At 43.4% G+C, this 13,526-nt stretch overlaps 1 protein-coding gene across 3 annotated transcripts; it reads left to right on the forward strand.

The window, feature by feature from the left end:
- The first annotated feature begins 2,783 nt into the window (after nt 1–2,783).
- On the forward strand, nt 2,784–13,391 carry LOC117740325 (uncharacterized protein KIAA2026). Of its 3 annotated transcripts, XM_034546661.1 has the most exons (11): nt 2,784–3,291; nt 3,837–4,566; nt 4,861–5,061; nt 5,135–6,732; nt 6,910–6,971; nt 7,406–7,495; nt 7,636–7,751; nt 8,016–8,233; nt 8,443–10,485; nt 10,733–11,088; nt 11,372–11,616. In XM_034546661.1, exons 2-11 carry the CDS (start codon nt 3,848–3,850, stop codon nt 11,504–11,506), a joined length of 5,538 nt encoding a protein of 1,845 aa, XP_034402552.1. In that variant the 5' UTR covers nt 2,784–3,291; nt 3,837–3,847; the 3' UTR covers nt 11,507–11,616. The 3 variants fall into 3 exon arrangements, with proteins under 3 accessions (XP_034402552.1, XP_034402549.1, XP_034402551.1); XM_034546658.1 differs by having other exon boundaries at nt 10,733–13,391; XM_034546660.1 differs by lacking the exons at nt 2,784–3,291; nt 3,837–4,566 and having other exon boundaries at nt 4,945–5,061; nt 5,154–6,732; nt 10,733–13,391.
- Nucleotides 13,392–13,526: the final 135 nt, after the last annotated feature.

Genomic DNA, 13,526 nt, shown 5'->3' on the forward strand with positions numbered 1-13,526 from the left:
CTTATTCATTCCCATTTCAATAATGTTACTTTATACTTCAACACCACTACATTTGTCTGACAGTTACTTTGCATAAAATTAAATAAAAAGCTCACATCCAATACGGGCCATTCTGCTGTATAATCAGTACTTTTTAGATTAGATATACTTTATTCATCCCCAGAGGAAAGTGTCTTTGTTGCAGCAGCAAGCATGTTTACAATATATACAATACAATAAACTAAAATGGCAGGGCATATTACATTTAAGAATTTAAATAATAAAGGAAATGAAATGGAAAAAATGCAAAGTGTATCCAAGTGTATATAAAGTATATAAAGTGAAGCGGTGCAAGGGTTATTGATGTTGTTCTATTTGAGGAGGATCTGGCCAGAGGTGATTTATTGTACAGTCTTATTGCAGTTTATACTTTACTTTAAGTTTATTGTGTGGCAATTTGAAGAAACACATTCATCGATATATCATGTAGTCACATTATCAACTGTGGTAATTAAGGTTTTAAAACTTTGACTCAGACAGGGTCATCTGTCATTGATCTTTAGCAGCGCATACTCATATATTCTCAAACAAAATCACAATAAATAAAAAAATACAAAGCAAACACGAAACAGTGACTCTGCGGCCCACTTTGTTTGGCTGGTAAGCCACTGTTGGTAAATGTAGTTGTATATTATAGGATTAGACCAACTCTCATGTCTATTGTTCTCACAACTTTACAAATTATACACACTCACATTGATTAATTGGTCTTGGGCCAAAATACATGCCTGATATGACGGAAAATAAACCTAATAGGCCCCTACAATGTATAGGAAGCAGTCAGCTTGTAGGCTAGTACCTTGTGTCAGAACCAAACAGGGCCAAGCTGCTTTCTGTATTCTGCAGAGGTAACCAATGTTTGGGTCTATCCTCAATGTGAAATGTACTTGTCAATGTTTCCTGTTTCCCTGTGCCTTTGAATCATGTTGTCAATGTACTTTTATTTAGTGCAACTTACTATTGTAGAAGCTGTATGCCGAGTTGACTACTCTTTGTTTTTTAATTGTCTTTCATGCTTTTCGAGTTTAGATTGAAGAAAGTCATTTTACTAATAAATGTCCTTTTGTATAAAAGGTTTGCAAAAAAACACTCTTCAAGGATTCAACCAGAGTGACAATAGAAAGAGACAAGTGAATAAATCCCCAGTAGTAACAGAAACTAGAAACTTAGCACCAAAATATGTGCAGATTTAAATAGAAACGGCTTATTGTTTCATAGTCTAGTGCACATTAATGCAGCCTATATATAAAAAGCTGGAATATTAACAGGTGTGTTGCTTAAGCTATTCTCAAAACATCACAATAAAAATGAAGGCTGTTGGAATTGGATCACATAAATGCTGGACAGACAAATCCCAGTTGAAACCTATTCAATCTAACCGTAGATTGCAGAGGGCCCAATGTGCCCAAATGCAGCACTGTTGTGGTTGAATGACGATCAAGGGTCACTTGAGTTTTTCTGGACTGGAAAATGAATTAAAACAAAGGGGGATTTGGGTAAAAAATGTTTACAACCGAAGACTAAATGTATTTCTTCTTTCTTTTTTTAGGCCCAAACTATTTTCATGTATTAATTTAATTCTTACATTTGGTGTCAGAATTATACTCTTTTTGTCTCAATTAAAAAAGTCATTTTTGAAAGAAAATGTAAAATTGTAAAATGCCTGATAAATCTGCCTTTGCCAAATTTGATAGAAGCCTAGAAGTAAGCCCCTGTAATTCTTCCCACTATCATGGGCTTGGCTCTATCCATATCCCTAAAAGTATTCATGCATCCTATTGCAATGCACATGAGGGAAGAGAAGGCCTAGATTGGACTGAAAAACCCTTGCCAGACAATACCTCCTGGCTGAGCTAACATCACTGTAAAGCACATGTCTCTCGTGGCATAACTGCGTAATTAACAGTTGTCCCAGCTGGAGACCTCCTTCATGGGCCACTAGCAAGTCTGTTCTTTCAGAATTATAGGCCTACATCTGCACGCTTTCTCAATGCTGTGTTTTCTGCATTTTGTTCATGTGACTTAAAAAAACATTACAGTTTTTATTAAAACAATGTGGGGTGCTATACAATCTGGTGATTATCAACTCTAATCTCCCGTCTCCAACTTCAGCAGTGTAGGTTTACATACAGCACCCAAAACAATATATGACATTTCTTGTCCTGGTCGTGGCCTGTCGGGTAATCGAAATGTTCAAGCAGTGTACAAATTCTGCCTCCAGTGATACGATTCACACACAATATAGTCCCCACAATAGCCTAAACATGAATTACAATGTGATGGAGCTTTTTTCGAGGCGGTATAAACAACCTGTAGAAAAGAGCTACCTGAGAGGCTAAACAAGGGGCTAAAAAACGTCCACAGCACATTATCTGTATGTTGTACATAAGCGAAGAGCGACATCTAGCGGTTAAAAGTTAGTCCTGCGTGCTGCTAAAGTTTACACCGTATGTGGAGGTTGTACGTAGTTCTTTTGTAACTAATACAAAAATACTGTCTCGCTCAAGTTATGAATACGAGTTTACAATCTTATGCTGCTGACTCGTTTTGCTTTTTTTGTCGATAATTAGCTATTATTTCCCCCACGTTTTCGAATGAGAGCTGTCTCGAGAGGCTCCTCTTTCAGTGACAATAAGTGACACAATCACAATAACGTTAAGAATACAGCGCAAATGTATAAAAGTGAGTATGGACCAAAACAACAATGGAGTGTGACACGCGACCAGCTTGCGACGTCAAGCTGCGCACGCAGGGTGGAAGTGAAGTGGACGGTCCAGAAACATTAGTCTTCAAGCCAGCCAGGCTGCTGAAGTCGCTTACTAGCTTTTTTATAAAAGCCTACAGGGGTTCAGAAGACACCCGACACATGGCACACATTAGCCTCTAAAGTGTAACTGTTTTTTAAAAACTTGTCATAAAGTGACTGTCAACTTGCAAACCCAGCTGGTTAGCTGGATGGCTAGTGATAATGAACGGTTGTGCATTGTCGGACAATCAGCTAGTGTTACTCCGGCTAATGCTCCTCCATCTGTCTGGCTGCCACCGACATCACTTCGTGCACCGACGACATGAGATGTCTGCATAACTTTTTATCTGCGAGACATTTAATTGCTTCCATTTTTCCATTATGGACAGCGAACGCAGCAATTGCAGGCCCCAGATTGGAGACAATAGCAAGCTAACCTAGCTAGCGAGCTGCCGTGGCTGCTAAGCTTGCTGAAGGCTGTCTGGAGCTGCACTGAATACGCCGAGGTAGGTGGTTTCTCTGCCTCTAATCAGGTTTGGTCTTCATTCGCACGTGACAGGAGACTGGATAATGACAGTGAACTGCAGCTCTCTCTGTGAAGCAACTAGAACAAAGTGTGTTGACTTATTGTTGTTTTAACTATCGTTAGCTATCTCGCTTGAAGCTTTCAAGCTAGCTAGCCACTGATCCAGGGACAATTAAAAGTTTGCAAAGATTAGGCAGGTAGAGAATGAGAGTTTACCTGCGAGTAATTTGGACACAATCACATTGTTATAAACATCTCAGTGTTCCGATTCTCGTGTGGATACAATCATGTGAGCACCTGCCGTGACAGAAATTGTCATGTCAGCAAACTTAGCCTAGCAATCTTAGGTATGTTGGGTATGAACATCTTCCTGCTGCCATGCCTTTTGGACACCTCGCAATAGAAATGCCCAGTAAGATGTGTTTATTTGTCTTGGTTTAGTTTTCCCTTGCATCAAAACTTTGTCCTTGTGTTGTTTTGAATATAAATGTTAACCATAGATGTGACACCTGTTACCCACTTTAGGCGCCTGCACCATGGATCATTTGGATGTGACAGAACAAATATCACCAGCTTGTAACCAACCTTTGTTACGCATCCAAGATCTGACTGTGACTGACCAAGACTTTGCACCCCAGCACCCCAGCTCCAACATAATGTCTTCACAATCCAAATGGGTGAACAGCAGCACTGAAGACACTGACCTGATCATAACTGAGGATGGGCTCAGCAATGGCACCTGTGAAGTTGAGACTATGGTAGCATTATACTGTCCTGGCGACAGTGGAGATGTTACTCCTGAGGGTGACAGGCTTGCAATTGGCAATAATGGCGTCTCTGAGTTTTCAAACAGTGACCTCTCTCTGCCCGAGGTGTGCATTTCTACCAACATCAATAGTTTTGAGGAGGATATGAACTATGAGGTCCATCAAGCGTATAGGATATTCACAGGCTTTCTCTCGGACAAGCACAAAGGGATCACCAGCCCGTTCCTCCATCCTGTCGGCCACCAGGAGGCCCAGCATGGTATTGAAGGGGTCCGCTGCGGTCAGGCACAACTCACGCAGTCAATGTGCTTGCAGGGGATGAAGGAGAAGTTTATCAACCAAGAGTATGAGACCATAACAGAGTTTGTAGCAGACTTCAGGCTGATGTTGGAGAACTGTTATCGCTACCATGGAGTGGACCACTGGATCTCCAAACAGGCTCAAAAGCTGGAAATCATGCTGGAGCAGAAGCTTACATTGCTATCCAGGTAAATAATCAATATAATGTATTTACATTGTTGAAAAAATTTATTAGCTGACACATGTTCAAACCCATCATACCATCTAGTATTTCTACATGGCATGAATGTAAAGTGCCTTTATGATATATGTATTGTTTTTAGTAACCGGCTTTAAAATGGCCACAAGCTAATTATTTATGCATTTTGAACAAATGTTTGTCTGTGTGGTTAAAACAGTGGTGTCTGTTTACTTCTAACAGTCATTACAGCTACAGTTAATCAACTTCATACGTCATATTTTCTATGCTTCTGTTAAACTAGGACACTACGAGAGAAGACAACTTTGACAGTGACCTCTAAAGGGCATTTTGGTGCAGAAGATGAACGGGTTTCAGGGGGCACCTCAACGAGAAGGAGGCTGGCACCTCGTAGTCTGGCTACCATCACTGTCGGTGGGCATGAGTCTATCATGGTTCAGGCTCTACGGCTGGAAGAACAACAGAGGGCCAAGGAGGAGAAGAGGTGAGTGAATATTTGAGAGAGATCAAACATTGCTGTCGTAAACCCGCCAAGAATAAATGTTTTCTGACTTCAGGCAACGTGAGCTTGAGAAGAAAGAAGCGGAGGAAATGTCAGCCAAAGAGGTGGAAGAGTGGGAGCAGACTTTGCTGACACAGGCTTCCCCCCACACCCTGGACACACTTTGGGAACTCCCTGCTATAGGGCACTTCCTCTGTCTTGCTCAGACTGCACTTAACCTCCCTGAGATTGTATTTTTTGATCTTGAGCGTTGTTTGCTGATGCCCCGCTGCAGCCTCTTCCTGTCCAAAATCATGTCTTCCCTACTGTGCCCACCCCAGCGCAGGGCCAATCTGCAACGCCGCCCTGTCCTGCCTTACCGCCGCTGGGAGTCAGAACTCAGGCAGCGGGTCATGGGCTGGTATCGAGCTGTTGGTGCCTCACACGATCAGTCAGGTCGGGCGGAGCAATTGGGACTCTGCCGGCAGTTTTTCCACACTCTCGGGGAGGTGAGTCCTTTGGAGGAGAAACCCTTTCACTTGCTGCCCCTCTACCAGCGAGTATGGCTTCTGAAGGGGCTGTGTGATCATGTGTATGAGACACAGAAATATGTGCAGGATGCTCTCCTGGCCCAGCCCATTCATGAATGTAGGGAGTCTATTTTGGGCTATGACGGCAAGGAGAATTGCTATATACATTTCCCACATTTCTGTGGGGCAGACCTGAGAATCTACTGCCAAAGCCCTGGCACAACTCCTGTTTTCCCTTTCCCTTCTGTCTGGGTCAAAAGAGTTGACATCGAGCCAGGGACCGAGGGTGAAGAGTCGGAAGGAATGAAGGAAGAGGGGGTTACAAGTGACAGAGGTTGTTATGGAGGCTTAATGGACACAGGAGAGTCTGGTGATTTTGGAAAGGGGGGAGCAGAGACAATCTCGGGTTTCAGAGGGGAAAAAATTGAAGTAGAGGAAGATAAAAAATGGTCACTGAAGAAGGAGGAGTCTGAATCAGGGTCCTCTGATGGAGACTCCTGTGAAGACTCAAAATTGGACTTAATAATACAAACTAACTCCCTTTCACACACTAGTCCTATTGGAGGAAGTGATGTTGAAATGACTTTGAAAAAAGAGACTGTAGATTTGGAGCATCAATGCAAGCGACTTGCATTAAAACCGGAGCAGGGCTTCTCAATGCGCACCATTAAAGCAGAGACACAGGAGCCCTGTCTGAGTGTAGGGGAGCACAGCTACACCGGCAGATCACCTGCTCGTGTAGTGAATCTGGCCTCCCTAAACAAACCATTCAAAATGGAGGGAGGATGCCCCAGTGAACAATACCAAAGGTCTCCCTGTTTGGATTGTTATAAAAGCAAAACTAGTAATGTTAAATCTGAGGAGCATGACTGCTGCTGTGGCACATCAGGGCAAGCAACACAGTTGTCCTCTGAGAGTTCTCAAAATTCAAGTGAAGAGAGGGTGACTGACAAAATCTGGACAAAAAAGAAAAAGCGGAAGAAAAAGCGAGAGAGAGAACAACTGACGAGGGTGAAAGGAAAGGGCGATCAGCTGCAGCATGTCGACGTGATGAGGCCGTCCTCGGCTGAGACGACCAAGTCTGCAGTTCGGAGAGTTGCCAAAACGATCAAAAGAAAAGACAAAAAGAAAAAACATAAAACAGGTGAGAAAAGGCTCAATGTTGACCAATGGTTTCTTTTGGTACTGCATCCAACTCATTTATATATGTGCATTCAAAGCCACATTGCCATATGGTATATTTTCATAATTTGCTTTAATACTTTTTTAAATTTGTTATAACATGTTGGTTCAAAGATGATATCTGTTATCTTGTTGACAGGAAAAAAGCTTGAATCTTCAAAGAAAATTAAAGATGAGCCCTCATTTGAGCCGCCATTTAAGGTTGTCACACTCATGCTGAAATATACACACCTATTACTTTAGCAGTGTATTTTAAATGTTAGAGTAATCATTAAAAAAAAAAAAACTTTTAAAACAATTTTATAGTCTTTGCTGATTTTCAACCTGCTTTGTACTGTTGCAATGTGGGTGGTTTTTGCGACGTTCGGCTTTCCCAGTGTTACTGCCACTCGGGGCTACCCGTTAACCCGCCACTCATTTGCTGGTGAAGGTCCACCAGATGAAGTGAAAAATGGAGGGAAGTCAAACATTGTTCATTTGCGCATTCTACCCACATTCCAACAATACAAAGCTGGTCAAAAAAAGACAACATTTCCCATTAAGCCTCACCCTTCTTCTCTCCCTCTTTTTAAAAAATTTTTTTTTTATATCTCTCTTTATTAAGAATGACTTACTCTGTTATTTCTACTCTGTAGTTGGTATGCAGAAGTCTTGAGGACTTGCGATGCCTGATCAGTAAGACAGAAGATGAGCTTGATGACATAGAGGGCATCAAAAAGAGATTGGTAGGTGTCAATCATAGTTCTGCCAAGAGGATTTACTTGCATGCCCCAGAGCCTTCTTTTTGGTGGAAAATACAATGTTGTCACACATTTTTAATGTTGGTGATTTTAATACAGTTTCCTTTGCATGTTTAAATTGACAGGGTCGGTGGTATTATAGGAGGGAAGCAGTGAAAGACCTCCACAGCACTCTAATCAGACTACTGAATGAGCTTTCCCCCTGGGAACCCAAACTTGTTAAGGCCTACCAAAGGAACAGGTACAGCTTATTTGACATTTAAACAATGACTGAATCAAACCTCCATAATTTGTGAAAATATATATATTTTTCATGTTATTATCAGGACATTGACTTGATGTCCTTTTATAATAACGTATGCAATAATAATAACTTACGTCTTATGCAAATTGAGCTCAGTTGACGACTCATTTGACTTACCATATTTTTTATTAAATGGCTCTTTTTCATAAAATCATTGCTGGACTGGAGACAAACCCTCTATCTTTTCTTCTCTTGCATCAGGCTTCGTTTAAAGAAGGAATGTGATGATTTCAAGAAAAACCCAGAATACAATAACTTTGTGCGTGAGGAGAGTATTTCATCATCCTCCTCCTCTGATGAAGATGATGACGATGAAGAGAGGGGTTTGGGGAAGGAGGTGTGTTCATTCTCGGATCATTATGGGCGATCAGAAGAGGAGGACCTGGAGCATATAGTTCCCAGAGGTCTTTGGAGTGGAGGTAAAGTCATTCAATTAAAATCCAGTATTTTAAATTTTAATTCTGTTTTGTAGTGATAAAAATGTGCTTTGCTGGTTCTAAAGGCTGCAGTTACACCGCTTGTTTAATGGCCCTTGAGGAATTCAAATGAATGTCACTACCCGTCTGTTGACACTGTAAAGATGGCTAATTGATCATTGTATCCCTAATGGACTCTTTCGTGTTCTCAGGAAACAACAGGGAGTTTGTGGCTGAGTCTGCTGGAGAAAGAACGGTGAACTACAAACCTCCCAACCACATAAAACAACCTCTAGGCAGCACAGAGAAACATGTCAGTCTGCTGCAAACAAGTCAGACTGGCAGCAGTGACATTATGTCGACCCCTGACTCTGGGCCACAATCTACATCTGAAGTGAGACCACCAAATCAATCCAAGGATTCAGACTCGGCAAGGGTGACAACCCAGGCTTCACTGTCACCCAGATCCCCCATCCTCCATCCCACCACTGGACTACCTAAGGGCTACACGCCCATCCCCACCCTACTAGCTAAGAGTGTGGGAAACAAAGTGACCTTAATGAAATGGCCTGCTGATTTTACAGGGATCAACATCATGGATAGACAGCGCAAAGGGTCTTTGGTCTCCCTGCCTACCTCTACAGTGACTACTACAAAACGTTCAAAAGCACAAAGCTTTCCATCAAGTTCCCAGCTGAACTCGCAGCAAATGCAGGCCCAAGGACGACAACAAACAGAAGTACTAAGACAGCCAGGAATGGCAGCATGGGCAGCAGCTCTTCCTAAATCACCACAGACAAAACCTACCCAGACCGTAACAAAAAATCCTGTCCAAGTGGTGTACAAAGTACCGGAGGGGCTGGGTCACCTTGTAAGGAAAGACAGCAGCAGCCCGGTCAAGATTTCTGTTCATCCTGTCGTGGACCACATTACTGGGGAGAAGATTATGCAGAAATTGGTGATTCTGCCTTCTAACCTTCTCATTCACAAAACTGAAGAAAAGGTGCCTCCTTTACATCAACAGTCTAAGGTCATTCCGGCCCCAGTTTCTAAAGGGGCCAGCCCCTTCTGTATGTCCACCAATGTGCCTGGGTTCACTATTTCCGAAAACAGAATCCCTGTTCAGCAAGTGGCCCCCCTAAAAGATGTGAGGACACCCTTTTCTTCTGTTTCTCCTTGTCTGCAACAGGGGGCCCTAAACGCAGCAGGGATCATGGGGGCACAAGCCTGCAGTCCCCAAGCTAGCACACCACAAGGTGTCACACCAAACCCCTCACCAATCACAACTCCTTCGAGTGCAGTTTCTACTGAGCCAATTAAATCTACAGACCCTAAACAGGAGCTTAAGACTATGTGTATCCGTGACTCACAGTCCATCCTGGTAACAACTAGAGGAGGCAACACGGCCATTGTTAAAGTCCAGACATCCTCAGATCAGAATGCCCTTGGTTCTTTGCCCAACAGTTCAGTTATCACCATCTCACCTCAGTTAAAAGCCTTCCTCGTCTCCAAGACATCACAGACTCTCTCTCCTCCTTCTCCCTCTCAGACTTCCCCTTGCACCTTCCCAGTAGTGACGGGTATCTCAGTGGCCCAGCCTCAGAAGCAGGTTCCTTCACTATTAAAGTCCTTTTCCAAACTCCCAACTCCCATGCTTGCTGCAGTCAGTGGTAGCAATCATGTTACAGGCCCAGGAAGTCAGACTGCAGGCACTACTATGGCTATAAGTCACGGCGGCTCCAACACTTCAGCTGTTTCGACACTTGCAACAAAGATTGGCCAGCTAGTGCAGACTCCTACTGCTGGTTCTCATTTTCAAGGTTCCTTAGTAAAGAACACTGTTGTTGTCCCATCACTGAGTAATTCTGGTGTTCCCCACATTCTCAAACAAGCAGAGTTCATCAGCAAGACTGGTATGAAGCGGGCAAGTACAGATGAGAGATCCCAAGTTACTAAATTCATCCTTATTACTCCCTCTTCTTCCTCCACTTCAAATGTAGCCTCGTCAAAAGGTACACCCTCTTACACAAAATCACTTCCTAGTTCAAGAGTCATGTTTATCAGCCACCCAACAGCAACATCATCCACCACCTCTGTGGGAAGCACTCCAAAACAGGCAATAGCAACCGGGGTGAGCGGACAGCTGCTGAGTACTTCATTATCTAGTCAGACTCTAAAGATGGGATTAAGCACAGGTCAACCTGTTGTCAGCTCTGAAGCATTGTCCAAGGTCAAGAACATCACTCTGCCCTCAGGTGGGTTTGTTTCATCATGTCTGACCTATCATGTGTTTGCCTGTAATTTTTGCTGCACTGGGACATTATCAATTTTGTACATGTACATTTCCTAATGTAGTTGGATGAATGTGAAGCTATGTTTATTAGGTGCAACTTTATTTAGTAGTTTAAATGTTGTGTTAAGGCCATAATACTAATACCCTAAATTCCGCCCTAGTATCAACGTTGCGCTATTAAATAAAATATATCTTGTTTGTGTCTCCAGGTGTTCATATACAGTTGTCAGGGAAGACAACCACCATTGGACAAACGATAGGCGCCCTGTCACGTTCTTCTTCCAAGAACATGCCAGTGTCTGCCTCAGATACAGGCCGTCCAACAGCCACCACTACTGGACTGGTCCCCTGTACAAGTTCAAATACCATCACAAGCTGTTCTGCCCAGCTTGCCTCTAACTCTTCTCTGATCACCAGCTGTCAGCTCAAGGGTGTCCCTTCCTTCCCCATGCTCTCCCAACCAGGCTCTTCCACATCCACTGCTGCCATGCCACCTGCAGGAAATGTGATCAAGAAGGCCCTTTGTACACCTTCAAGTATACTGTCCAGCAACTCTCCTGCTCAGGTAACTACTACTGTGCAGAGTAGCCCAGCCCACACCTCCACCCTCACTCTTGTCCGTCATCTTTCAAATATTCAAAGTGGTACTGGTGAGGAACCCACTTCCTTTTTAGCTCCCTCTCAACTAGCTCAAAGTAAAACCCAAACACCAATCTCTTCTGCAACAACCACCCATATCCCAGTCCCCACCTCTGCTACTGGCACAATCCAGCAGAGGATAGTCATCAACACCTCTACGTCTCTTGCTGCTGGCACACAGATCGTCCTTAACAATGCACGTTTTGTAGTCCCTCCCCAGGGTTTGGGTCCAGGCAGCCATGTCCTTATCATCTCTAGCCCTGCGCCACAACAAGTGCCTACTGCCAGTGCTACCAGCGCTGGTGCATCAGTACCTCCCCAAGGGGCAAGTCATGTCACTGTAGCCCCTCGAGCACCAGTTTTACCACGATCCCCAGCCAGGATGCCTGGTGTGCCAGTAATAGGTTCTCCTTTTGTAGCATGCACACCTGCGTTTGGTCCATCATTGCTAGCAACCACTCCAAACGTCACGCCAGTCCGACTAACAGGAATGCCTGGCCTGGGCTCAACGTGGTTACCCAGTAAAACAAATGTAGTGTCTGCTCTGCCGAGGCTGCCAGCTGCACAGGCTGGTAACTTTGCTTCACCACCGGTAGGTACACCCACTCTGGCCTCATCCCCGCCAAGATTGGGCAGTGTACCAGCCCTAGTTTTCCCAGCAGGAACCTGTGCCCCTGCTATCGGCTCAGCCCTGACTACAATCAGGTTAGATGCTGGTACACCCACGCCAGCTGAATTTTCATCCACCATTTCGTCTGCATTAGCACCACCCTTGTCCAGATTGTCAGCACCGCTATCCTCCTTGCCTGTTTTATCCAGCCCATTAGCTGTTGCCCTGCCCAGCCCTGTTATGCCACCCCTCTCCTCAACTGCAGCTCCTGTATTAGCGGCACTTCCTGCCCAGCAGATTGTTTCGATGACAACCCCGTTCACTGCTCCATCACAGGCTTCAGTACATATAGCAACACATCAAGACAACACATCAGTCAGAAAAACGTTGCCTGCAGTCATGCAACCAGTGACACAGGTATTACCAACAGTGGCTGTCCCACCAATTGTAAGTGCAGTGTCTAGGATTCAGACACTGCCTGTTGCTACAGTTCCACCAATCGGAAGCACTTTGAACCCCTTTGAAACAGCACCTGTGGTCACGGCCCCTTCATCCAGCAGCAGTGTTACTATCACTCCAGCTCAACCAATCGCATCGCTGAAGACAAACGACACAACCCACCCACCTGCCGTTACGACCAATCAAGCTCTTGGAAATCACTGTCTGCAGACCTCATCCTTAGGTATGCATACAAATGTGGCATCCAAGCTACTCATTAGTTCTGACAGTGCCGTTTTGAACACAGTTCAGTGCCAGGTCAATCCAGTTGCCTGCCCCAAACCACTGGATGCACTAGTGGTTTCTCCCAACAGTCCCACTGGAGCATTACACAAACACGATTCCTCTTTCCAGCCTTCAGAGGCAGACAGAAAATGTACCAAGTAACTAAGACTGTGCCGGCTATGTGAGGACTCAGACCACTGTCAGCGGCTTAGTGTTGCCAGGGCTCATATCCATTTCTTTGTAGTAATCCTGGAGTTAGTTAAAAACTGCTTTCCAGCTGTAGTTTGACTAGTAACTTACATTTAGAATAAAGCAGGTTATACCCTTTGGTTATATCTTTTTATAGGTAAACTGTATGCTCAATCAGACATACTGGAAATGTATACTGTGATGGTTTTCTCAAGTGACAACTCGTAAGGTTGCCCTCAGATGAATGTTATAGACTCTTGACTTTACTTTTCTTTTTACTTTGTGGCCAGTAATGACACATGACAACAAAGGAGTATAATTTGTTGGCAGATAAAGCAGGAAGTTAAACAAGCTTTTTAAAATATGTTTTAAATGCCATAAAATACTACTTCAATAAGTAGTAATTTGGATACTATTCATTGGTAGAACTGGCTCTGCTTTGTCAGAACAATGGAACTGTCTGTATTCAGATTGTCATGTTGTCCAGTTTTCAACTAGTAACAGTTTTAAAACTTCATTTTACTTTTTAGAAAAATAAGTAAACTAATAGATGCATTTGTATTACATGTTTGAGCTCATATAACATGTTTTGAAGTTATTTATTTATTTTTACCATATAGATTTTCAAAGAATATTTACTAGGTACATTTTCATTGAACAAAATGTGGACGTTACTGCATGGAAATAAACAATGCGACTGTCCCCAACCCATGTTTGAGCTGCTTCCTTCCTACACAGACTTTTGAAATCATTTTTTTGTTTTTGACAAAAACAATTTATAGTGTATATACATTGTGTTTTGTTCATGTGAAGAATTTTACAAAGTAAGGGATAGAACAGGT

This window comes from Cyclopterus lumpus, chromosome 12, assembly GCF_009769545.1.
Source record: "Cyclopterus lumpus isolate fCycLum1 chromosome 12, fCycLum1.pri, whole genome shotgun sequence".
Lineage (NCBI taxonomy): Eukaryota > Metazoa > Chordata > Actinopteri > Perciformes > Cyclopteridae > Cyclopterus > Cyclopterus lumpus.